The 27,902-nt window shown below is 43.5% G+C and overlaps 1 protein-coding gene across 3 annotated transcripts in view; it reads right to left on the reverse strand.

Annotated features, from left to right (window-relative positions):
• Positions 1–27,902, reverse strand: part of LOC106574720 (palmitoyltransferase ZDHHC14) — a 100,472-nt gene that overhangs the window by 39,502 nt on the left and 33,068 nt on the right. For all 3 annotated transcript variants that reach the window (XM_014150770.3, XM_014150856.3, XM_045714980.2), the window contains exon 3: positions 18,123–18,283. In XM_014150770.3, the coding sequence (XP_014006245.1) occupies positions 18,123–18,283 (161 nt within the window). The remainder of the gene's footprint in view (positions 1–18,122; positions 18,284–27,902) is intronic.

Here is a 27,902-nt window from a genome sequence, read left to right on the forward strand (position 1 = left end):
TTTTTTTTTTTTTTAATGGGGCAGGGTAGCTCTAACCAAAATCTCAAATCTCGTTTTATTGATTCAACTCCAGGTTAGTCGACTCCTGACTCCAATTCACTTTTGGAGAAGTCATTAGCCTTGGGGTTCACATACTTTTTCCAAACTACACTGTGAATGTTTAAATTATGTATTCAATATAGACAAGAAAAATACAATAATGTGTGTTATTAGTTTAAGCACACTGTTTGTCTATTGTTGTGACTTAGATGAAGATCAGATCACATTTTATGTAACATTTATGCAGAAATCCAGGTAATTCCAAAGGGTTCACATACTGATAGGGTGGTGCTGGTGCTTGGGGGGAAACCACATAGTATGGTTCCATCTTACTGTAATAATTGGGTAATGGAGTGGGAATGGGTTGAGTGTTAATAGCCATGGTGTGGACCTTGCAGTAACATCCTGCGAGTACAGAGTTCATCGACTTACACACTGTATTCAATATGGTTGTTCAGCTAATTAATTTGATAATCAAAACATATGCTAATTAATAAACTATACTGGGCACATTGTCACGTCAGGAGGTGTCACTCAACCCTCGTCCCTCAACCGATCTGTTCTGGTCAGTGCTATCCGGAATCCTTGGGACGTCCCTACCTTAACCCTTACCTATTTTAAATGTCAACTTCAATGAGTTAGGGATGTCCCAAGGATCCCGAATTGCAGAGACCAATCTGTCTTGGAGGACGTGGGACTCATCTAAAAAAAAAAAAGAAATTGCGTATCCGCCTAACACTAATTCCTAATTCTGAAAATCACTCCACTCTTGGTAGCTATGATGCACTGGCTGCTATGTTAAACCATGCTTGATCACTTGAGCAAACTTGCTCCAACCAACACCCTATTGCAAGCTTGTTTGAATGTCCATACGGTAGCTAGTTTGCCAGGTTGTTGAAGTTGTACGCCACCAAAGTTATGAGACGGTTCTCAGATATCAGCATGTATCTGACTGACAGATTTCATGAAAACTAATTTGTGCATTAGCTAGAATGTCACTACAATAGCTAGCTAGCTAGCTAGCTAACTAGCTAGCTAACTAACTAACTAGAGGGGGTATTCCCTATGGAGAGTGTGAACTGACAATGTTAGCATCCCTGCCTTTCATTTCATATGAATTGATTTCAGACTGGTTCAGCCAGCAAGCAGACATATACGTGCACATTTTGAATTGAATAAATACCGATTCTACCACCACAAAACATCTTAGCTAGATGTAGAATTAGGCAGTGAAGACTTGCTCATGAAAAATAAAATCAATATAAGCAGAAGGTTTTTGGTAAGATTAACTCTGACTGGAGGATGAAACGGGGTTCTCAGTGGACTATGTCACCTTGGTAACAGTTTCCAATGTTAAGAAAGCATATTGTTGCCCAACTTCTTTTTAGCTATCCCATGACTGTTTGCGAGTTAGACAGATCAGTCTGCTGTCGCTTTCTGACGTGAGACAAATGGTGGAATTGTGGATGTTCAATTAAAGACCACATTCACACTGGAAGAATAGACCTGTAGGTCCATTGAAATTGTGCATGGGATTTCATTACATCCCAGAGATGCTTTGTGAAACCAAAACAAAACATTACTTCCTACCTAAACAGTCAGACTTCTCCTTCCAAGGACATCATGAAGACACTGTTAAATGTTAGCACATATAGAGATGTACAGACAACGTGTGAAGACATCAAGTGTGAAGCCACAGAACACATGGTAACCCCTAGCAACGGAACCTTGGAGAATTCTAACAGTGAATTAAGAAGAAATCCTGGTTTAATTCTGAATCCACATTTCACCATGGGGGAAGTCAGTCGGTGGATATTGTGACACACTGCTATATCCTACCCCTGCACTGACGCTGAGAGGAAAGAGACTGCTGTGGATCACAGAGAGCTCCTTCCATTCACACACCTCTTATCGGCACCTCTCACTCTCTCCATCTCTCTTCCCTGTTCTCCCAGAGCATCTCTCTCTCCCCATCTCCCTGTGAGTTAATAACCACCTCCGAGTGCTTTAGAGAGGAGCGAGGCGCTCCAATGGATTAATGGAGGGTGGCTGTAAAGAGCTCCACAAGCCCACTTACACAGATCAGATCAAGTGGAGGGCTTTAGAACCTCCTTTATTCTCCCACACTGCTCCAACCGGCCATTGTTCAGGTTCAAACAATGGGGCCAATGTAGCAATTAGTGTTGGGGGGGGAAAGAGTTACATATCGTGCTATTATTTTGGATTATATAATATCAATACTTTGACTCCAAGTATCGGTAGCGTAACTTGTTCTCCATCTTTTTAAATAGTGAGCCAACATATTTTCAGCAATTTTATTTCCATGACTGATCAAAACTCATTCTCATGCTCTCTCTTGTCGCTCTACAGCAGACATATAGTGAGCAATGTTTAGAACATAAAAATCGCAATAAAATCCCAGTATTGAATATACACACACACACACACACACACACACACACACACACACACACACACACACACACACACACACACACACACACACACACACATATATATAAAATCGTGAGAAACGCAATACATATCGGCACACAAATTTCATGGTACCTGTCCATTCCCAGCCCCAGTATCAATGTGACAGTAGTGTAGTGGAACACAGTAACGTAGGCTGTGTTTTAAAGCCTTGCTGATCAGATGTATTAAGTGAGATTACCACTCATTTGGTAAGGGCTTGAGGCCGGTTCTGTTGAGAAAGTTTGTATTGAGTCTGTGTGTGTGGCAAGCAGTTCCTCACTCTGGTTCAGCGAGACCGGTTCCACGTCCTCACTCTGGTTCAGCGAGACCGGTTCCACGTCCTCACTCTGGTTCAGCGAGACCGGTTCCACGTCCTCACTCTGGTTCAGCGAGACCGGTTCCACGTCCTCACTCTGGTTCAGCGAGACCGGTTCCACGTCCTCACTCTGGTTCAGCGAGACCGGTTCCACGTCCTCACTCTGGTTCAGCGAGACCGGTTCCACGTCCTCACTCTGGTTCAGCGAGACCGGTTCCACGTCCTCACTCTGAGGCAGTCTTTCTTGGCAGTTACTCAACTCTCTCCCTCTCCTCCTCTACCAGAGCAGCTATCAGTCAGTCAGACTCTAGAACCGTATCTAGCCACAAAATACTAACTCAAATGTTGCCAATATTATGCAGGAGCAAAGAGACGAGGTTCATCACTGAGTTTTATCTTGATAGAAAACTGGGTGTCAGTCAATCTACTTTGGGCTGTTCTGTATAAGACGGTGATGCATGCCCAGTCACACCATGTGACTGAGGAGGAAACCGTTCGGAGCAACATCCTCTGAGGGCTAAAGACATGTCTGACAGGCAGACAAGAGTACTGTGGTGAGACTATAACCCCGGTTCCACTGCTGTGCCTCTCCTCCGCTCTGCCTGTAACAGGATGGTCTGTCTACCAGCGTGGGCAGCAGGAAAATAGAGGGATAGAAGGGTGGGAGGATGGAGAACGATGGATAGGAGAGCTGTGAACTATAAGTAGAGCCCTCCTGATTGAATGCATTTGTCGACAACACACAGCATGCACTCACACGTACAAACACACATAAACATGGATTGTTTGATTTCTCAGCAGCAGTGACGGAAACCCTCAAAATAATCATATAGGGTCCAGTTGCAGCCAATAAAAACCTTAAAATGTCAGTGAGTCCACATTATATTCCTCTCCATCACACACACACTGGGAGAGGAGCAGGAGTTTAGCATGGCCACCGGCTTTAGAAACATCCTCTGACATTTACTAGTTAGCCTATCGCTAGGTCTCTGGCATGCACAGCAGAAGAGACATATCCTGCCTGGTTCCGGTAATGAAAGCGTTTGGAGTTGGCATGCTTCCGCCTGGAGGATGCCAGTCCCTCAGTCTCTGCAGCAATGCCACGTCTGACCAGGGACTGTACTGCTAAATATGGCAGAGACAGACAGACAGACATGATGCATGGAAAGACGAGCTGCAGTAACAACAGTGGGGATCGATATACTAGTGCAGGCTGATTGCTGAAGAGTTCCTGTTACGATGCTATTCCTCAGTTCACAGTCACACTTCAGAGCAGGGACATGACAGGTGCTCATTGGCTTACACAGCAGGCTTATTCAGTATGTAGTTTCACAACAGATCAATACCAGAGGTGAACTTGAGCCCTGTACCACTTTGAATAGAAGACAACAGCATTACTTATTAATGAGGGTGCTGGGAATAAAAGAACAACCAGTTCAGTTGTGGTCAAACATTACTTCACCTGTGAAGAGCGTAGAGCACACGCTCTGAAACATAAGCTGAACAACGTAACACAAGCACTTGGGCCGGAGACTAATTGGAGATTGTGCACATCATGACGCCAATCATCAGTATGTTTCATGAGCTGAAATAAAAGATCCCAGAAATGTTCCATAATCACAAAAAGCTTATTTCTCTCAAATGTTGTGCACAAATTTCTTCACATTCTTGTTAGTCAGCATTTCTCCTTTGCCAAGATAGTCCATCCACCTGACAGGTGTGGCATCAGGTGTGGCATATCAAGAAGCTGATTAAACAGCATGGTCATTACACAGGTGCACCTTGTGCTGAGGACAATAAAAGGCCACAAAAACGTAGTTTTGTCACAACGTGCCATCGATGTCTCAAGATGAGGGAGCGTGCAATTGGCATGCTGACTGCAGAAATGTCCACCAGCGCTATTGACAGAGAATTCAATGTTCATTTTTCAACCATAAGCCACCTCCGTCGCTTTAGAGAATTTGGCAGCTCGTCCAACATGGCACACAACCGCAGACCACGTGTAACCACACCAGCCCAGGACCTCCACATCTGGCTTCTTCACCTGCGGGATCAAGACCAGCCACCCAGACAGCTGATGTAACTGTGGGTTTGCACAACCAAAGATCATCTGTGTGTTCATCGTCCTCACCAGGGTCTTGACCTGACTGCAGTTTGATGTCGTAACCAACTGCAGTGGGAAAATGTTCACCTTCGATGGCCACTGGCATGCGGAAGAAGTATGCTCTTCACGGATGAATCACGGTTTCAACTGTACCGGGCATTAAGCAGACGTTGTGTGGGCGAGTGGTTTGCTGATGTCAATGTTGTGAACAGAGGGCCCCACGGTGGAGGTGGGGTTATGGTATGGGCAGGCAATAGCTACGGACAATGAACACAATTGCATTTTATTGATGGCAATTTCAATGCACAGAGATACCCTGACAAGATCCTGAAGCCCATTGTTGTGTCATTCCTCCTCTGCCGTCACCTCATGTTGCAGCATGATAATGCACTGCCCCATGTCATAAGGATCTGTACACAATTCCTGGAAGCTGAAAATGTCCCAGTTCTTCCATGGCCTGCATACTCACCAGACATGTCACCCATTGAGCATGTTTGGGATGTTCTGGATCGACGTGTATGATAGAGTGTTCCAGTTCCCGCCAATTTCTAGCAATTTTGCACAGCCATTGAAGAGGAGTGGAACAACATTCCACAGGCCACAATCAACAGCCTGATCAACTCTATGCGAAGGAGATGTGCCGTGATGCATGAGGCAAATGGTGGTCACACCAGATACTGACTGGTTTTCTGATCCACGCCCCTACTTTTTTAAGGTGACCAAAAGATGCATATTTTTCTGTGACTAACAGATGCATATCTGTCATGGGCAATCCATAGATTAGGGCCTAATTAATTTATTTCAATTGACTGATTTTCGTATATGAACTGTAACTCAGTAAAATGTTTGAATGTTGCATTTATATACTTTTGTTTAGTGTATTTATCATGCTTGTTTCCTTGTTTCTTTATATTGCTATTGAGGACTGATTCTCAACTTACTGGCATGGTTAAATCAATTAAATATGTGGTTGTTTATATTAGAGGTCGACCAATTTAGATTTTTCAAATGGGTCGTGGATGGGTATTCCAGCATGACAACGACCCAAAACACACGGCCAAGGCAATAAAGGAGTGGCTCAAGAAGAAGCACATTAAGGTCCTGGAGTGGCCTAGCCAGTCTCCAGACCTTAATCCCATAGAAAATCTGTGGAGGGAGCTGAAGGTTCGAGTTGCCAAACGTCAGCCTCGAAACCTTAATGACTTGGAGAAGATCTGCAAAGAGGAGTGGGACAAAATCCCTCCTGAGATGTGTGCAAACCTGGTGGCCAACTACAAGAAACGTCTGACCTCTGTGATTGCCAACAAGGGTTTTGCCACCAAGTACTAAGTCATGTTTTGCAGAGGGGTCAAATACTTATTTCCCTCATTAAAATGCAAATCAATTTATAACATTTTTGACATGCGTTTTTCTGGGTATTTTTGTTGTTATTCTGTCTCTCACTGTTCAAATAAACCTACCATTAAAATTATAGACTGATCATTTCTTTGTCAGTGGGCAAACGTACAAAATCAGCAGGGGATCAAATACTTTTTTCCCCCACTGTACTTGTGTATTGATTTTAAAGAAAGGCATTGATGATGTTTATGGTTAGGTACATCGGTGCAACGACAGTGCTTTCTTTGCGAATGCGCTTGTTAAATCACCCGTTTGGCAAAGTAGGCTGTGATTCAATGATAAATTAACAGGCACCGCATCGACTATATGCAATGCAGGACAAGCTAGATAAACTAGTAATATCATCAACCATGTGTAGTTAACTAGTGATTATGTTAAGATCGATTGTTTTTTATAAGATAAGTTTAATGCTAGCTAGCACCTTACCATGGCTCCTTGCTGCACTCGCATAACAGGTAGTCAGCCTGCCACGCAGTCTCCCCGTGGAGTGCAATGTAATCGGCCATAATCGGTGTCCAAAATTGTAATTACCGATTATTATGAAAACTTGAAATCGGCCCCAATTAATTGGCCACTCCGATTAATCGATCGACCTCTAGTTTATATCACATTACCTTGAATAGGTTAAACTGATCACATTTAGTTTTCCTCTTTTATTCTATTTCACCTTTATAATTTTTCTTTCCCCCCGGTTCAAATTCAATAGCCCAGCGGATACACACTTTTGTGAGTGAGTGAGTGAGTGAGAGAGAGAGTGAGAGTGAGAGAGAGTGTGTGTGTGTGAGAGAGAATGAGTGAGAATGAGTGAGAATGAGTGAGAGGCGGCAGACAGCCTGACTCCCAGCATTGCTGTTCCCCCGTGGAGGGTGTGTATGGTTCTTGACAGAGCAGAGTGTAATGTGTGATAGATCGCACTTCAGGGACCTGATAATCACATCACCCTCTATCGCCTATCAGCTGGCCACCGCAGGACACCCTTCACACGGACACAGGGAGCCCTCACACTCCCCTCCTGTCCCTCCACTCTCTCCCTCTCTCTCCCCCGCTTTCCAAGCCCCCACTATGTGTCTTTCTTTGTCGTGTTTTTGTCTGCAAATTGCGACTGACCACAGAGCTGTAGCATAAACAAAGCGGAAAACAGCATGCAGAAACTATAAGCTAAATTCCTTCCTCCTCTCACATCATGAAGGGCGCTGAGGCAGGGAGAGCCACAGCTTTCAATTCAATTCAAAAAGGCTTTATTGGAATGGGAAACATGTTTCCATTGTCAAAGCAAATGGAATAAACAAAGGGAAATAAACAAGGAAAATAAACAACATTAAACTCCTACGTTTTAAAAGAATATAGACATTTGAAATGTTATTATTGCTTATTTACAGTGATGTAACAACGTGAAGTATGAAAGGGAAAATAAATAAACAGATAAACCACAAATCTTGCTGCTGTGATTGCACATTGCAGTATTTCACCTAACCGATATGGGAGTTTAGCAATGTTTGATTTGTTTTAAAATTCTTTGTGGGTCTGTGTGATCTGTGGGAAATATGTTTCTCTGTGGTTATACATTTGCCAGGAGGTTAGGAAGTGTAGCTCAGTGAGCACATAGCATGTCTTCTATTGAGAGCCAGGTCTGCCTGTGGTAGTCTGTGCATAGTGGTCAGGTATTCTGCCACTGTGTAGTCTCTGTTTAGGGCCAGATAACATTCCAATTTGCTTTGTTTTTTTTGGTTGATTATTTTCAGTGTATCAAATAGTTATCTTTTTCAGAATTTGGTTGTGTCTAAATGTGTTTTGGTCCTGGGGCTATGTTTGTGAACCAGCCCCAGAACCAGCTGGCTGAGTTCATCTCTCTGTAGAGTGGCATGTGTGGGCATCACTTCCTTTAGGTGGTTGTACAATTTAACTGCTCTTTTCTGGATTGTTGATAACTAGTGGGTATAGTCCTAATTCTGCTCTATATGTATTGTTTGAGGGTTTGCGTTGTACACTAAGTATATTGCTGCAGAATTCTGCATGCAGAGTCTCAATTGGATGTTTTTTCTTGGTTAGTGAGTGAACCGCAGAACACACAAACAGAGGGTTCTGACAATTATATTTAGCCAGATCCTAATTGTGAAGTTGAGTTTTATGTTCCCTTTGATGGCATAGAAAGCCCTTCTTGCCTTGTCTCAGATCATTCACAGCCTTGTGGAAGTTACCTGTGTTTTTCCACCGTGCTTCTACATCTACATTGCTTGCTGTTTAGGGTTTTAGGCTGGGTTTCTGTATAGAACTTTGTAACATCTGCTGATGTAAAAAGGGCTTTATAAATACATTTGATTGATTGATGTTTAGGTCAAGGTAGGTATCGTTTTTTGAGTGCTCAAGGGCAATGGTGTCTAGATGGAATTTGTATTTCTGGTCTTGGCAAGTGGACCTTTTTTGGAACACCATTTTTTGTCTTAGTGAGATTTACTGTCAAGGCCCAAGTCTGACAGAATCTGTGCAGAAGATCTAGGAGCTAAGCACCAGATCTTCTGCAAACAGACATTTGATTTCTGATTCCAGTAGGGTGAGGGCAGGTGCTGCACACTGTTCTAGTGCCCGCGCCAATTCATTGATATATGTGACCCACAACCTGGATTCGCTCCTATGTAGCAAAATTTGAATTATTATTAAAAAAATTTTACATTGGACAAAAGTAGAGACTCCGAGCTAGAAAATGGTATATCATACACTGCAGTTGAGGAACAATGGGAAAGTAATTCGGCTTTGAAAGTTGATAAACTTGTAACCCCACTTTTGAGAAAATGGCCCTTGAATGTTTTGGTACGCCTACTGGAGAGCTCCTCTTTGTCTACACCAATTCAGTATCGTTCACACCCTTCTAAGCCTTAGCCCCACCCATCTCTTTAAGGATTCACATATGAGGCCATGTGCTAAACAGAGTCAGTAGTGTTGTAAAGAACCAAAGACTTCAAGACTAAAAGTGGTAAATGTAGTAGCCTAAAATAAGAAAAAACTCAAAATAAAAATACACTATCTAGTCCGTGGCCTATATCCTAATCTGACTTTGGTGAAAGTCATGTTCTTCACATTATCGTCTCTGGTAAAGACAGTTTATTTGCCACATGCACAGGATACAAAAAAATGTAAACGGTACAGTGAAATGGTTACTTGCATATTTGCATAATAGAAATATAAAAAACAAAGTGACCAGATAAAAATATTTTAAATGACGCTTACCCAGACACTTTTCTAAATTGATGGGTCATGTGAAGGAAATGAAATAGCCAGATGTGGCTGGGAGGTGGCTCAGTGGATTGGTCACTGTTGTCTAGACATGTACACGTTCATGAAATACAAGATGGCCGTAATCACCCCAGACACACCTGTCTAACTTGATGGGTCATGTAATCATCTAGCGAAATTGTGTTTTTTGTTTAGACATGTAGCTAAACAATGAACCGGCATAATCCCAACTCATTCTACTACCAATTCAAATCAACTCCTTCGCATAGAGTTGATCAGGCTGGTGATTGTGGCCTGTGGAATGTTGTCCCACTCCTCTTCAATGGCTGTGCGAAGTTGCTGGATATTGGCGGAACTGGAACATGCTGTTGTACACATCGATCCAGAGCTTCTCAAAACATGCTCAATGAGTGATATGGCTGGTGAGTATGCAGGCCATGGAAGAACATACATTTTTTCAGCTCCAGGAATTGTGTACAGATCCTTGCGACATGGGGCAGTGCATTATCATGCTGAAACATGAGGTGATGGCGGCGGATGAATGGCACAACAATGGGCCTCAGGATCTCGTCACGTTCTCTGTGCATTCAAGCTGCCATCGATAAAATGCAATTGTGTTCATTGTCCATAGCTATTGCCTGCCCATACCATAAGGCCACCACCATGGGGCACTCTGTTCACAACGTTGACCTCAGCAATCCACTCGCCCACGTCTGCCATATGCCCGGTACAGTTGAAACTGGGATTAATCCGTGAAGAGCACACTTCTCCCGCCTGCCAGTGGCCATCGAGGGTGAACATTTTCCCACTGAAGTTGGTCACGACACCAAACTGCAGTCAGGTCAAGACCCTGGTGAGGATGATGAACACGCAGATGAGCTTCCCATATGATCTTTGGTCGTGCAAACCCACAGTTTCATCAGCTGTCCAGGTGGCAGGTCTTTCATGATCCCGCAGGTGAAGAAGCCGGATGTGGAGGTCCGCCCACACAAAGCCATACACATGGTCTGCGGTTGTGAGGCCGGTTGGACGTACTGAAAATGTTTCTAAAACGACATTGGAGGCGGCTTATGGTAGAGAAATAATCATTACATTTTCCGTCAACAGCTCTGGTGGACATTCCTGAGGTCAGCATGCCAATTGCACGCTCCCTCAACTTGAGATAAGAGTGAAAAGGCGACTCCGGGATGCTGGCCAGAAGAGTGAGGATCTTAGCTGTCCCGTGACACTTCCTACGGCGCCGGCTCGGGCGGCACGCTGACGGGCGCGGCTCTGGCGAGAGCGCGGGGAGGGCGGCGTCGTGAGCCAGGCCGGCCCGCGTCGCCGGCTGTTTCTTTCCTCTGTTTAGCTAAATGGACATTCCCGGTCGGAATATTATCGCTTTTTTACGAGAAAAATGGCATAAAAATTGATTTTAAACAGCGGTTGACATGCTTCGAAGTACGGTAATGGAATATTTTGTTTTTTTTTAATCACGAATGCGCCTGCGCGCGACCCTGATTTACCATTTCGGATAGTGTCTGGGACGCACGAACAAAATGCCGCTATTCGGATATAACGATGGATTATTTTGGACCAAACCAACATTTGTTATTGAAGTAGCAGTCCTGGGAGTGCATTCTGACAAAGACAACAAAAGGTAATCAAACTTTTATAATAGTAAATCTAAATAGCTAGCCCGTGATGGCTGGGCTATGTACTTAGAATATTGCAAAATGTGCTTTCACCAAAAAGCTATTTTAAAATCGGACATATCGAGTGCATAGAGGAGTTCTGTATCTATAATTCTTAAAATAATTGTTATGCTTTTTGTGAACGTTTATCGTGAGTAATTTAGTAAATTGTTAGCAAATTCCCCGGAAGTTTGCGGGGGGTATGCTAGTTCTGAACGTCACATGCTAATGTAAAAAGCTGTTTTTTGATATAAACATGAACTTGATTGAACAAAACATGCATGTATTGTATAACATAATGTCCTAGGTGTGTCATCTGATGAAGATCATCAAAGGTTAGTGCTGCATTTAGCTGTCTTCTGGGTTTTTGTGACATTATATGCTAGCTTGAAAAATGGGTGTCTGATTATTTCTGGCTTGGTACTCTGCTGACATAATCTAATGTTTTGCTTTCACTGTAAAGCCTTTTTGAAATCGGACAGTGTGGTTAGATAAAGGAGAGTCTTGTCTTTAAAATGCTGTGAAATAGTCATATGTTTGAAAAATTGAAGTTTTTGTATTTTTGAGGAATTTGTAATTCGCGCCACGCCTATCATTGGATATTGGAGCAGGTGTTCCGCTAGCGGAACGTCTAGATGTAAGAGGTTAATGAAGCTGCCAGTTGAGGACTTGTGAGGCGTTTGTTTCTCAAACTAGACACTCTAATGTACTTGTTCTCTTGCTCAGTTGTGCACCGGGGCCTCCCACTCTTTCTATTCTGGTTAGAGACAGTTTGCGCTTTTCTGTGAAGGGAGCAGTACACAGTGTTGTATGAAATCTTCAGTTTCTTGGCAATTTCTCGCATGGAATAGCCTTCATTTCTCAGAACAAGAATAGACTGACGAGTTTCAGAAGAAAGTACTTTGTTTCTGGCCATTTTGAGCCTGTAATCAAACCCAGAAATGCTGATGCTCCAGATACTCAACTAGTCTAAAGGTGGACAGTTTTATTGCTTCTTTAATCATAACAGTTTTCAGCTGTGCTAACATAATTGCAAAAAGGTTTTCTAATGATCAATTAGCCTTTTAAAATGATCAACTTGGATTAGCTAACACAACGTGCCATTGGAACACAGGAGTGGTGGTTGCTGATAATGGGCCTCTGTACGCCTATGTAGATATTCCATAAAAAATAACAGCTGTTTCCAGTTACAATAGTCATTTACAATGTCTACACTGTATTTCCGATCAATTTGATGCTATTCTAATGGACAAAAAAAAAGTGTTTTTCTTTCAAAAACAAGGACATTTCTAAGTGACCCCAAACGGTAGTGTAGATTGTCATTTTGCTGTGATCTGATAGGGGTGTCAGTGGGCTGACTGAACGCTCTGAGAGACTGGGTTGAGGTCAGTAATAAAGTAGTCTACAGTAAGGCCTACTACTGCCAAGGGATGAGCTATAGGTGTACCTAGAGTAGGAGTCCCCTCAAAGCCTACCATTGACTATGTACATACCCAGCTTGTGAGAGAGCTGCTGGAGTTGTGACTCGTTTTTGTTGGTTATGTTCTCGTAGTTGTGTCTAGGTGGGTATATCTCTCTCCCTCTGTGACCCAGTCCCTCCATTATTCCAGAAGAACCAGATCCATGACTCAATGTGCCTATATTTAGTCATTCACTCACCCAAACACCAGACCTGGTCCTGTGAACCCACGGCTCGTTACCTTCAACGACACTGTCTTTCAAATGGAATCAAACTGATTAAAAACAACAATTTAACAGAACCAAAATACAGTCAACAATAACAGCTTTTGGGTGAGATACTATGTTTTCTCATCTTTCATAGGCCCAGGAGTATGTTTCAAACATCAACGCTGCTAGACAATGTGGGCTTGTAAAAATAAAAACACAGAAATTTGAGTTGAAGTGGTGGCTGTATCAGCCCATTTACAGACGGGCTGCCAGACTCCGGTATTTTCCCACAACATATTAACCCAGGCAGGGAGGGAGATGATGACATGGAGCCGAGTTGCCAGTGAGTTTCTAGTCTGTCGGCACAGTTACAGCTCTGTTAACACTGACAGTTAAAACCCATCATCAGCTTCATAACACCATACGCTGTAAAGGGACTATTTCATACCAGCAGCAGAGTGGGCTGTGGAATGCTAATCAATCCAGTGAAAAAGAGCAGACACAACAAACCATGTTATGTCAACACTGCATACTCACACGTTCTCCTAATGCTGTGAAGCGCACACACACACAGAGAGAGAGAGAGAGCTCCACTAATAAGAGAAAACAAGGCTTGCTCCTCTGCAGACAAGGCCAGTCTTCTCCTCAGAGACTTGCAGTCAGTGTGTGTGTGTGTGTGTGTGTGTGTGTGTGTGTGTGTGTGTGTGTGTGTGTGTGTGTGTGTGTGTGTGTGTATATATAGTTACATAAGGATGCTGCACTACAGGAGGAGAGGAGAGCATGGCTGTCTGGGCTGGGCTGAGGAGGAATGGGAAAAGTACAACAGAAATGTGAGGAATGAGCCCTGACGTACGTGTGTGTGTGTGTGTGATGGAAAGGGAGATGAACAGTTGGTGGACGAGAGCAGGCCAGAGAGATTAATGCAATATAGTGAAAGAAAGAGAGGGGAAAGATGGATCCAGGAATGTGAAGATGGAGTGAAGACAGAGCTAAAACAAAGAAACAGAGAGTGAGTGAGCGCTCAGAGCAGAGGATGCCAACTCCCTGTAGGAGCTGGATCAGGGTAAGTGCTAACAGATGTGATCTAACGCATCTGCATATCATCCAGCCACACCATGAATAGACCATTAAGTGGGCAATGGTTGGGGGGAACCAGACAGTTGCAGAGAGATGGCATTTAAAAGGGTCAATCAGCAGTTGCTACATCCATTTCTGGACTTGTAAATTAATTATATTCACTGAAGAATATAAACTTATAAATGCCTCATGATCTTAGTTGAACTGTCCTACCCCATCAGAACCCAAAACGTAATTGTTTTACTCCAATATTTGTAAACAAAGTAAATGTTAAACACTGTAAAGCCTCAAAACATGGTTAAAGCTATCATTTTGATATCATGGATGGTCAGTCCTTGCATCCATAGCAGCTTATGAACATGAGAATGATTACATTTCTCCAGCCCCACCCTTCAGCTTTTTACCAAAACAGTGGCGGGGAGTGCGCTTTGTTCTTGTTTAAACAGCTGATTGGACCTTTAACATGGCTTTTTCCTCTCTCCTCACTATCAGAACAACCAGGGATCTTTTTCTGCCTGGCATTCCTGAAAGAAGAGCTATAGACTGAGGTGGTTGTATGGGTAGCATTAGTCAGGACTGCAGCTTCACAAACTGGAGGAATGTTCTGTACTTGGGCAGGATGGGTATAGCGTGCCCCAACATGTTCCTAAAATCATCATTGTGCAATAGCTGGATCCAGAGGTTTCTATCAAGAAGAGGTAAATATAACGTTCTGGCTGGATCTAGGTAGCAGCAAACCAATGCTTGGTACACCACTACAGATATACCCTTGGACCTGGGCAAGAGGCAATTTGTTTGGACGCTGACAATGACAGACATGGGCATGGTAGTGGTTGGTTCTCCTGGGATGGACTACAGAGCTGACAGAGCCACTGTAATGGGCTCAAGTTCCCACAGCAGATGCAGGGCAGAGTTCATCCAGAGCGCATCCTCTGATGCCAGGTGGGCATTATTCACTCTGCATCAAGCCCTTATCCACACACGTTGACATTAACTGAAGGGGGGGGGTGGGGGGGGTGGGACAGAGCGAGTGTTTTATTTGGGTCAACATTGTTCATTTTTCAACCCTATAGTTTGTATATTCTCTAAAACAATAATTTGATAATTATCCCAAATGACCGGTGTTGTTCAAAGCTGGTGCTCCAAGGCCTTTCTGTGTGACCATACAGTACCTCCCCTCCCTCCCAAAGCTTCGAGTCCTTTCTGTGTGACCATACAGTACCTCCCCTCCCTCCCAAAGCTTCGAGTCCTTTCTGTGTGACCATACAGTACCTCCCCACCTAAGCTTAAGTCTCCAAACAAGATGAATAAAAACACCCCTCTGCTGTTTGTTGAACAAGGGCCTAAAGAACAACTGATGATTCAGACTCCTGACACAGATAAGAGCATAATACACTGTGTATACAAAACATTAACAACAAAACAATAACACCTTCCTAATATTGAGTTGCATGCCCTTTCCCCCTCAGACCATATTCAATTCGTTGGGGCATGGACTCTACAAGGTGTTGAAAGCATGGCACAGGGATACTGGCCCATGTTGATGGATGTCCTTTGGGTGGTGGACCATCCTTGATAGATATGGCAAACTGTTTTCAACTGTTGAAAAACCCAGCGGCATTGCAGTTCTTGACACAAACCGATGCGCCGGGTACCTACTACAATACCCAATTCAAGAGACACTTAAATATTTAGTCACCTTCTGAATGGCACACATACACAATCCATGTCACACTTGTTTCAAGGTTTAAAAATCCTTCTTTAACCGGTGTCCGCCCCTTCATCTACACCGATTGAAGTGTAGATTAAGTTTATTTAACAAGTGAAATCAATAAGGGATCATAGATTTCACCTGGTCAGTCTGTCATGGAAAGAGCAGGTGTTCTTAATGTTTTGTACAATCAGTATCTCTAAGGAGTTAATGTATATAGATTATCATATAAAGAGATTCACAGTGGGAAAGTACAGTAGCTAGGTTTCACCAGAAGCTGCTAAACATGAGTCTATCAAAAGCGAGAGAAACGATATAGGCCTATACCTCCAAATGTATTTATTGGTCTTAAAGTTGATCACGGCTCGTGTCAAAGGTGAGGTCTCAATGAAAGAGGAAAAAACAGATTGCCCAGCAGACAGAGAGACACTTTAACAAACGCCAACCTACAATACCATTTCTATATTTCATCATCATCCAGGGAAGCTCCAGACTCGGCGGCTTCTAGAGCTAAGCAACGGCTCTTCTCGAGAGGCTTACAGGAGACCGAGGAGAGCAGAGCTAGGTTTGACCGTGTCTGCTCTCGGTTATCTCTCTCACACAGTTGTGACTCTGGAGATGTCAGAGGAGTAGGAGAATTCCTCCTGGCTCAGTTCACAGCAGCAGAAGAGGCATCAGACTATCAGAAGCTTGCTCCATAGTAAGACTAGGTGACCTTTGACCTGCCAGGGGCCAACTGGCACACCACCGCCCGAGGGGGAGAGGCATCAGTCACAGCTAACAACATGACCACTGGTCTAGGCATAGCAGGTGGAGGTCAGGGAGAGAGGGGAGGGGAGAGAGACAGGGAAAGATATGGTGAGGACATGAGAGAAGGAGGGAGGGAGACAGGGAAAGATATGGTGAGGACATGAGAGAAGGAGGGAGGGAGACAGGGAAAGATATGGTGAGGACATGAGAGAAGGAGGGAGGGAGACAGGGAAAGATATGGTGAGGACATGAGAGAAGGAGGGAGGGAGACAGGGAAAGATATGGTGAGGACATGAGAGAAGGAGGGAGGGAGACAGGGAAAGATATGGTGAGGACATGAGAGAAGGAGGGAGGGAGACAGGGAAAGATATGGTGAGGACATGAGAGAAGGAGGGAGGGAGACAGGGAAAGATATGGTGAGGACATGAGAGAAGGAGGGAGGGAGACAGGGAAAGATATGGTGAGGACATGAGAGGAGGGATGGAGACGGAAAGATATGGTGAGGACATGAGAGAAGGAGGGAGGGAGACAGGGAAAGATATGGTGAGGACATGAGAGGAGGGATGGAGACAGGGAAAGATATGGTGAGGACATGAGAGGAGGGATGGAGACAGGGAAAGGAGGGCGGAAAAGAAGGACGTGTGTGAGATACATGTAGGATTGAGTAGGGATGTGACAAATAGGGGAAAAAATTGTTTTCTGTTAAAACAATTAGAAAAATTCAGAAAATTCCACGTGTCTCAAGGTGAGTCCATTTCAGATGGTGAAGCACTGCACCTGTACTACCATTACTGTACCTTAATTACACCTCGCAATGTTTGCATTTCCTCATTTAACTTCTAAAAGTATTTCCATAGAGGACTTTGCTGTTGTCGCTTGCCTTTCTCTGCCATTTTTTCAACTGTTAATGACGATGAGATTCAGTATTTTTGGGACGGAGGAGACTGATTAGTTTGCCGCACTTCCGGGAACACAAAACACTCGCATCTTTCAAAAGCGAGGGACGGAGAGAGAGGAGAGGGGCACAGTATAGGCAGGTAGGTCACCAGGCATACAGAATCAGAACTGTGCACTAGGCCCATCTATCTTCAATCAACAGCAATGCAATTCTGTACCTAGCAATATCACTCAACAAGGCCTATCATCAGTGATTAGGCTAGGCTTTAAAGATGAGCGAGATGCAACAGTTTGCTCTTACAGTCACACACAGTATCTGTGAACGTGCATGGGTTTGCGTCACGCTGTTCAGTGTGGTAGCCAGGGCACTAAAACAGAGGAGAAGTTAGTCTCACGCTTCAATGCTCTTAGTTGTTGCTGAAATTGACCCACTATGCCAGGGCTATTCAACTCTTACCCTACAAGGTCCAGAGCCTGCTGGTTTTCTGTTCTACCTGATTATAATGCATTGCAAGCACCTGGTGTCCCAGGTCTAAATCCTGATTAGAGGGGGAAAAAAATGTAGCAAATGCAGTGGAACTGGCTTCGAGGTCCAGAGTTGCACTATGCTGTTTACTTTCTGCAACAACAAAAAAAAAGGTTAGGGATTTTACTTCATGTTAAGGATCCCAATTTGGTTTAAAAGTTTTAACGTTCACACCCCTAGGAGGGAGTGTTTGTGGACAGGGATTATTGAGAAGGAGGGAGAAATACAGTACATTGAACTAATAGAGGTCTTCTTACCGATCTGTCTCTCCAGGTCTGCAGCCTCGTCAGGCGTTGCTCGGGGCAGGACCCCCGGGTCACTGAAGCTGGTCCTGAAGAGAGTCCCCAGCACAAAGACAAATAGCACTCCCCCTATCACTGGGATGGCTGGGGTGAGCTGCACCGACAGGAAGGGACAGCTAAGGGAAAGAAAGATGAGAGAGAGAGAGAGAGAGAGAGAGAGAGAGAGCAGAGTTAGACTCACAGATATTCAGTGTATGCAAGTACTGAAGTATTCAGAGCAGGCTGCACCAAGTCAAACGTACGACCATCATGAGAATCCGCGGCACGTGTTTGCTGGCCAAGAAAGTGTAGTTTCGGAAGTGGGTATAATTTTCCTCCACGCCCAGCCCCATTTCAAAGCAGAGCGTAGATATTAGATATGGAGACTCATAACCTCCGTTTACAGACAGTTCTCCGGACGTCTGTCTCTATCCCACCCACTCAGCCCCCTCCTCCCCCTGGGCCAGGGCTTCCCCAGTGTCTGCCCTGAACTGCACCGTAATCTGATCTAATGACAGATCATTGAGTTTTATCCCGTTAGTTAGGTCTGATCTTGCAAGTACTTATTACTGTAATCGCTTTATCATTAGAGCTGATATGGCTGGGACATGCACTGTCACTTCTGATTTCATTACTGACGGGGAGCGGGAGCAGATGTGAGTGACACGGAGTCCTTATTGTTTATCAAACAAACAAAATGCCATTCTGTTACTTAAATCAGACACTTACTATGAAAAACTGTACTATAGAGTTGAGCCTTGCTCAAAAAGTTCTGTACCGCACTAGCCCATCTGAATGATATGACTACTGTAGCCCAGGAATAGAAGGAAGAGGAACAGCGCCTGATCAGACTGGTAAAACCGTTCATAATCTCAAACACACGTCAAAAAATGTAATTAACAAACCGCTCATCATTGAACTGTCCCCAAATTCACAACATAGAGGGAGAGGTGATCCTAAACATGCTTTAGTCTCTCAGAGAGGATGGATTGTTATGAGGCTAGATGACATGGAACAGGGCACAGAGAGGTGATCCTAAACATGCTTTAGTCTCTCAGAGAGGATGGATTGTTATGAGGCTAGATGACATGGAACAGGGCACAGAGAGGTGAGAGGGAGACATTATTCCATTAGTATGATGTTCAACAGCAGGAGAGAAAATGCCTGCAGCGGGAGGACAGCAGTGCTGCCGTTCACAGAGTACGCTACACTTTTGCTCTCACTCATTGATTGTGGCTTGAAAGTCAATGCCAAGCAAAATCACATTTGATCATAAAGGCCAAGTTAGGGCCTCTAAAAGGCAGTGATAGTGATAGGTTGCTGAGAGTGATAAGTGGGAGAAAGGTAGCATACATCCCTGTGTGTGTAGACAGAGAGGTGAGACGAGAGGGGAAATTATCTATAGTCATGTTTTCCGTCAGTGTTAGTTGGCACTATGTGAGAACCTGAAAACATGGCATGCTAGGAAAGACTAGGTAATAGGGGTGTGCCGAGTAGTCGGACAAAAAGAGTATCGTAACGGATATGGTCAATTTTCTGGATACGATTATGATCAGAGTATGTTTTGTAATTAGCTGTGATCGAAGAAAAAGAAACTCAGGTGCCAGCACACACCTTTCTCAGGTCAGTCATGTGCGAGGTCCTACGTGGTTAGTTTGCCTGTCTGTAAAGAACAGGGCGGGCTCTACGCTCATCCTGCGATACTCGGAACGGCACTGGAGCAACGAACCGCCCTTGCCGTCTCTGCCTGGTCGGTTCCCCTCTCTCCACTGGGATTCTCTGCCTCTAACCCTATTACAGGGGCTGAGTCACTGACTTTCTGGTGCTCCTCCATGCCGTCCCTAGGAGGGGTGCGTCACTTGAGTGGGTTGAGTCACTGACGTGATCTTCCTGTCCGGGTTGGCGCCCCCCTAGGGAGTTTTTCCTAGCCACCGTGCTTCTACACCTGCATTGTTTGCTGTTTGGGGTTTTAGGCTGGGTTTCTGTACAGCACTTTGTGACATCAGCTGATGTAAGAAGGGCTTTATAAATACATTTGATTGATTGCTCTGATTGGATAGAGTGAAGTTGTATTTCCCCATAATTTCACCCAATCACTTCTCCTCCATGTTTTTGGTCTGATAATATAGATTGCTGCTGCCTGCTACTATGATAAATCACACAGCAAGGACATTTGCTATCAAGCTATAAATGTGTAAAATATCTTACAAGCGAGGCAAGTAAAAATAATTACAAATAATGAAAACGCTGAGTGACAGCAAACTTGTCTGCCTGCTGCAAGTCGAGACACACACACACACACACACACACACACACACACACACACACACACACACACACACACACTATAAAATAAATATTCATCATGAGCAATCAACACGCTGCGCTTTGGTCCCCTCTCTACGACAGCCGTTACATATAGGCACTTTAGTATTGCCAGTGTAACAGTATAGCTTCCGTCCCTCTCCTCTCTCCTACCTGGGCTCGAACCAGGAACACACCGACAACAGCCACCCTCGAAGCAGCATTACCCAAGTAGAGCAAGGGGAACAACTACTCCAAGTCTCAGAGCGAGTGACGTTTGAAACGCTATTAGCACGCGCATGCTAACTAGCTAGCCATTTCACATCGGTTACACTAGCCTAATCTTGGGAGTTGATAGGCTTGAAGTCATAAACAGCGCAATGCTTGAAGAATTGTGAAGAGCTGCTGGCAAAACGCACAAAGGTGCTGTTTGAATGAATGCTTACGAGCCTGCTGCTGCCTACCACTGCTCAGTCAGACTGCTCTATCAAATCATAGAGTTAATTATAACATAATAACACACAGAAATACGAGCCTTTGGTCGTTAATATGGTCGAATCCGGAAACTATCATTTCGAAAACGAAACGTTTATTATTTCAGTGAAATACGGAACCATTCCATATTTTATCTAACGGGTGGCATCCCCAAGTCTAAATATTCCTGTTACATTGCACAACCTTCAATGTTATGTCATAATTATGTACAATTCTGGCAAATTAATTACGGCCTTTGTTAGGAATAAATGGACTTCACACAGTCCGCAATGAGCCAGGCGGCCCAAACTGCTGCATATATCCTGACTGCTTGCACGGATCGCTAGAGAAGTGACACAAATTCATGTTAGCAGGCAATATTAATTAAATATGCAGGTTTAAAAATATATACTTGTGTATTGATTTTAAAGAAAGGCATTGATGTTTATGGTTAGGTACATTGGTGCAACGACAGTGCTTTTTCCGCAAATGCGCTTGTTAAATCACCCGTTTGTCGAAGTAGGCTGTGATTCGATGAGAAATTAACAGGCACCGCATCAATTATATGCAAAGCAGGACACGTTACATAAACTAGTAATATCATCAACCATGTGTAGTTAACTAGTGATTATGTTAAGTTTGATTGTTTTTTTATAAGATAAGTTTAATGCTAGCTAGCAACTTACCTTGGCTTCTTGCTGCCCTCGCGTAACAGGTAGTCAGCCTGCCATGCAGGCTCCTCGTGGAGTGCAATGTAAGGCAGGTGGTTAGAGCATTGGACTAGTAACCGGAAGGTTGCAAAAACGAATCCCCCCTGAACAAGGCAGTTAACCCCTGTTCCTAGGCCATCATTGAAAATAAGAATGTGTTCTTAATCTGACTTGCCTAGTTACATAAAGGTGTAAAAAATACAAAAAAATACAAAAATACAAATTGGCGGCCAAAAATACAGATTACCGATTGTTATGAAAACTTGAAATCGGCCCTAATTAATCGGCCATTCCGATTAATCGGTCGACCTCTACTATAAAACTGTACATTTACAGATACCATTACGGCCATGTCGGCGAAACCCTACTAGGTATGCAAAGATATTGTGAATCAGGGAGCTTTGGTGGTTGACTATCTAGCAGAGTTATGGCAGAGGCCTGTTCAATCACCATTCTCCAGATGGCAACACCTTGGGAGCCTGGCCATATCCACGGTGCTACAGAACCAGGGTGGCAGCCAGGGTCAGAAGGTGGGAGCCAGCACTCCCACCAACCTGGCTACACTATTATAAGCCTACCATTCTTTGGTGCTTGAGTGGAGGATGGGAGTCCAAAGTGGAAGCTAAGGATCCATCAATGTTCAAACACCAGCTGGTAAAAAAGTCTCTCTCAGCTTTCTGATAATCTCACGTCAACTAGCATAAATTCATGCAGCCAAAACTTAAAGAATTTTGGGGTGTGACTGACAGTCTTCCAATCCACTGGCTGTCTTTTCTGGGTGTCTTTTCTGGGTGGCTCCATGTGCCTTGCTTACTGGCCTGCCCCCAGGGCACACCCTGGTCAATGCCCATCCCCTTCCCAAGTTCCCGTCCCTCTGTAAGGCTGCTGCCAGGCCAGCTGGAGGACACTACATCCTGTAAGCCTTATTAATACCACGACTGGGCAGCAGTTGCTGTCGCCACACCAAATCTGGACCTGCTATAAAAAGTGATCAAGTAACAGTGAAACAGTGAAAGTAGCTCCTGTTGCACCAAGTTCCCAGAGCAGCAGAGAAAATGAGTTCCCTCAGAAAGTGAGGGTAAAAGTAGAGCCGTGTGGATGAAACATGGTGGTAGTGTCCTCTGTCCTGTTGTCTGGGACATCAGCTAGGGTCTACTCTGCTGGTGGGATAATAGCAGGGCTGGCTGGACTAATATCCCACGGTTCCTGTTCTGCCAGAGATGGACTAAATGTGATCTGCTGTGTGCCTGGAAATTGTGTGTGTGTGTGTGTGGTGTGTGTGTGTGTGTGTGTGTGTGTGTGTGTGTGTGTGTGTGTGTGTGTGTGTGTGAGCACTGACTCTTCCACAGTCACATGCTGATAGAGCAGAGGGTATAGCAGAGTTACAGACCAGAGGCAGGTCATAGTGAGACTTTCTACAGCTCAACCAAGGGTGAGCATACCAACTCACTGACATCATCACCCTTTCTGACATAGAGTCTGGGAGAGAGGGAGACACACGATTAAATGCACTGGAGATGGTGTAGCAATGGAGTTGCAAAGACACTGACTATGAATGCATACAACCCACTACATGATGAAGCTCTCATTCCCATGAGGTAGAACAGACCCAGTGGATCCCCCTCCACCTGTGTCTGTTGAGAGATCATGTCGTTCTGAGCACAGCTGTCCCTGTGAGGAGAGATTACAGTGAGGAAGATGTACTCCAGAGGCCTGCTCCTGCCCTGCCTGACGATGTAATCCATTACCAGGCCAAATCCTCAGAGCCAAGTTTGAGCCCTGCTAGAGCTTGATATATATAGCCCATCACCACCATGACCCTGTAGTATAGAAGGCCAGAGTGGAACTAAGAGTCATTCACTCTGACCATAGCAGTCCAATAGTGTGTCCATCAATCTAGTGCCATTGTCTGCTTTTAATGATGGAAACCGCTAAGCAAGACAGAATGAAACTACAGTTTGAATGTTTTTCTGCTGTCATCATATGAATGGTACAGATACCTGCGGACGCTACCTGCCCCCTCTGCGGGAGGGTTAACCCAGGCTAGGATGAGCAAAGTGATTGCTCCTTTCTGCTCGATGCATCCAGGGCTTGTTAACCTCTTGGGTAGGGGGCAGTATTCTGAAGTTTGGATGACAAACGTGCCCAAAGTAAACTGCCTGTTACTCAGGCCCAAAAGCTAGGATATGCATATGCATGGTAGTATTGGATAAAAAAACTAAAGTTTCCAAAACTGTTAAAATAATGTCTGAGTATAACAGAACTGATATGGCAGGCAAAAATCCATCCAGGAAGTTGGATTTTTTTGGTGTGGGTAGTTTTCAATTGAATGCCTATAGAGTATCTAAATGGTTAGGACCCAGATTGCAGTTCCTATGGCTTCCACTAGATGTCAACAGTCTAGACATTGTTTCAGGCTTGTTTTCTGAAAAATGAAGAAGAATGAGACCATTTTGAAAGTGGACTGTAGAATCAAGCAGAGCTGGTTTGCGCGCGTGACCGATTGCACGCCCTTCGTTGTTTTTCCTTTCTAATGAAGACGCTATTGTCCGGTTGAAATATTATCGATTATTTAGACAATAGACAACCTGAGGATTAATTATAAACATCGTTTGACGTTTCGACGAACTTCACCGATACTATTAGGATGTATTCCGTCTGCATGTTTTGAACGCCTTTGAGCCAGTGGATTACTGAACAAAACTGAGTTTTTTGGGATATAAAGAGGGACTTTATTGAACAAAATGAACATTTATTGTGTAGCTGGGACTCTTGTGACTGCAACCAGAAGAAGATCTTCAAAGGTAAGTGATTAATTTTAAATCGCTATTTCTGACTTTAGTAATTCCTTTACTAAAATGTTTGTATGCTTTTGTAAGCGGGGCGCTGTCCTCAGATAATCGCATGGTATGCTTTTGCCATAAAGCCTTTTTGAAATTTGACAAAGCAGCTGGATTAACAAGAAGTTCATCTTTAAGCCGATGTATAACACTTGTATTTTTATGAAAGTTTATTACGACTATTTCTGTATTTTGAATTTGGCGCTCTGCAATTTCACCGGATGTTGGCCAGGTGGGACGTTACCCCAGAGAGGTTAAACAGTATAAATCCCTGTACTATCTGAGAGCTAATCTGTACAGCATTGGAGAGAAAAGGTCAAATTGCTGTTGTGTTGTCATGTTGGAGTACCAGAAAGGAGGCGGAGGGAAAATAACAATACACACCAAACCGATTCATCCCACTTATCCAGGGTCCAACAGACAGCCCATACAAAACCATGAGGCTCAAAATAACTGTAGGAAGGCGGTCTGCTTTTCACATAGCTGAACAGATAATTGGATCAAACAAAGTCAAAAGCAATTGTGTTATATTAAAAAGTGAGCTTTAGTTCTCAGCACACCAACAACAAAAAAACAGACAACCAGAGGCCATACTAAGCTTACACTATTATTGTTTTGGGATAGGCCATTATCACTACTGATGTAGGATTCTAATTTGATCACTCTTTGTTGCTGATCATTTTTCTGCACAGCAGGAAATGAAATGCAGATGAGCTTCATGATTTACACAAATTCACCGAAAACTCACTAACACAAGGTCTTTTTTAAAAATATATATTTTTTACCTTTATTTAACTAGGCAAGTCAGTAAAGAACAGATTCTTATTTTCAATGACGGCCTAGGAACAGAAAGACAGATTTTTACCTTGTCAGCTCGGGGATTTGATCTTGCAACCTTTCGGTTACTAGTCCAACGCTCTAACCACTAGGCCAGGGGTCACCAACCTTTTTGAAACAGAGCTACTTCATGGGTACTGAGTCATACGAAGGGCTACCAGTTTGATACGCTCTTCTGAAATAAATTTGCTCAGTTTGCCTTTAGTTATACGTTATTAATAATGATTAATGATACTCATCTATGTGAAGACACTGATCACGTTAATAATTTCTCACAATAATTATCAACAATGACAATAAGGTGGGAAACAGATATCAATATTCAGCACTTTAATCTCAGTAATTGTTACATTTTCAGATGATCACTTACATCACTACATTTCATAGGAAAAATGTCCCATCTTCACTAGCCACTGACAAACCCTTTTAAATCATGAACTATGTTGCACTGTCTCAAAAAGTTATCAATTATGTAATGTTAGAAAAATCTAGTTATTTTTAAATAAATCTTTTCACATTTTGAACTAATGACCAAATGTGCTGCATTTTAACACACTTTTAAATTGAACACAATTCTTCAATATTTTAATTCAACTTCGCCATGGCACTGCCATGTTGCCACTGACAACATCTGGTATCTGTTTCTTTGTTAGTGGGAAGACTGGCATTGCATGCTGTTCACCAGTGTATTGTAATCTGGTGTGTAACTTGACACTGCAATTGAGAGTGAGTCTTTCAGATGTGCATCAGTGAGGCGTGTTCTGTGTTTGTTCTTGATGAAGTTCATGTCAGAAAACGCTGATTCCCAGAGATTGGTTCAACCTAACAGGCTAGCAACCTTCATAGCTGCTGTGCATACTCCACTGTACTTCTCTGTGTCAACAAGGCACCAAAAGTTTGGTGCAGCCTGGTAGGCTTTGAGGTGGAGGTCATTTTGCAATGTTATGATTTCAATCTCCACCTGTCCAGCATCCAAGTTGAACATTGCACTTAGTTGCTCAGCAAAGAATGTTGTGTCCACATTCATGAAAGGATTGGAAATGAACGACACACATGGCTCAAGCTGATGAAGGTCACAAAACCTATTCTCAAACTCTTGCCCAAGTCTGTTTATGACTTTACAGTACTTTTCTGCAACTTTGTCAAATGTCTCAGATGCAGAAGGATTGTCTTTCAGCACCGACTGCACAGAGGGAAAGTGCAGCACCTTTCTTTTCTGTAAATCCACAGAGAAAATGTTCATCTTGGCTTTAAATGCATTTAAAGCACTTATCAGATCAACAACAGTCTTACCTTTGCCTTGCAGCTTACAGTTCAAGTCATTTAGTTTCCCAGTAATATCTGTCAAAAATGCAAGGTCAAGTGTCCACTCTGTGTCCTCTAGCAGTGAGACGTCTTCGCCTTTGGACTGAAAACGAAGTAAAACTCGTCCTCTGCTGAGCCATCGGATTTCTGTGTGTAGCAGCAGGTCACCATATTCAGCTGACATCTCCTCCAATAGCACCTTGAAAATCCTGTGCTGTTTTGCTTTGGAGCGGATGTTGTTTATGATTTTTACAACGGGAGTCATCACGTGCTCAAAGCCGATCACTTTTGTTTTCTTCGCTGCGCCCGCTAGCTTACTCTCCACGAGCACTGTTTTTTTCACGCGCACAATACTGACCTTTGAACTAGAGTAGGTCAGAGTTCACCTAAACTTATCTAAACTCATGTATAATGAAAATATTTTTAAGATATATATATATATATATATATATATATATATATATATATATATATATATATATATATATATATATATATATAAAAAATGACTATTTAAAAATGACTATATATATATAAATGCAAGTGTGATTAAAAAGAATAGCAACAGAATACAATTACATTTCAGACGCAGCTCACTAGTGAGTTGTGCTATTTTTAGACCAGGCCTGCGGGCGACTCATGTGGTCCCTGGGGGCGACCTGGTGCCCGCAGGCACCGTGTTGGTGACCCCTGCACTAGGCTATCTGCCGCCCAGGTTATATTAATAACAGTACTGCACTTTTCATGTTGCCAAATTTTGGCCAGCTAATAGTCTCACCACCAATCCAGCAACATTATGGACTAAACATTAAAATCCTGTTGCTGCAGGATTCTTTTGCTGCGACAATACTGGTCAAATTTTGATTCTACATCTGTAGTACACCAGAGTGGGCAGATGAATAAATCTCGCAGATGACCTGAATCTCTGGTCCCTACCGCTCGTATTTCTCCTTGCTCTGGAGAGCTCACACAGTAATGGAGGGTGATAAAGCATTCTGAGCCCTAAGCACTCATGTGTTTATCCCTGCCAATGCAGGCCAGATGCAAGGCTTGCTGATTGATTGAATTTACAACAAAAAGCAGGCTGGAGAGGCCTAATCCCTGCCTGTTTTGCACCAGCTAAAGTGAAGGGAAACCCACAGGACCTACTGTGACATGAAATCCATTCAAGGTGAGCTGGTCTCATCTGTAGGGAATGGACAAGGTTTAACAGTTTAATGCCTTAGAAAGAGACAGGTGCCTGAAAATGTAAAAGACATGAAGAGCAGTGGGAATCACGACGAAGA

The sequence above is a fragment of the Salmo salar genome, chromosome 01 (genome assembly GCF_965601325.2).
Source record: "Salmo salar chromosome 01, fSalSal1, whole genome shotgun sequence".
Taxonomy (NCBI): Eukaryota; Metazoa; Chordata; class Actinopteri; order Salmoniformes; family Salmonidae; genus Salmo; species Salmo salar.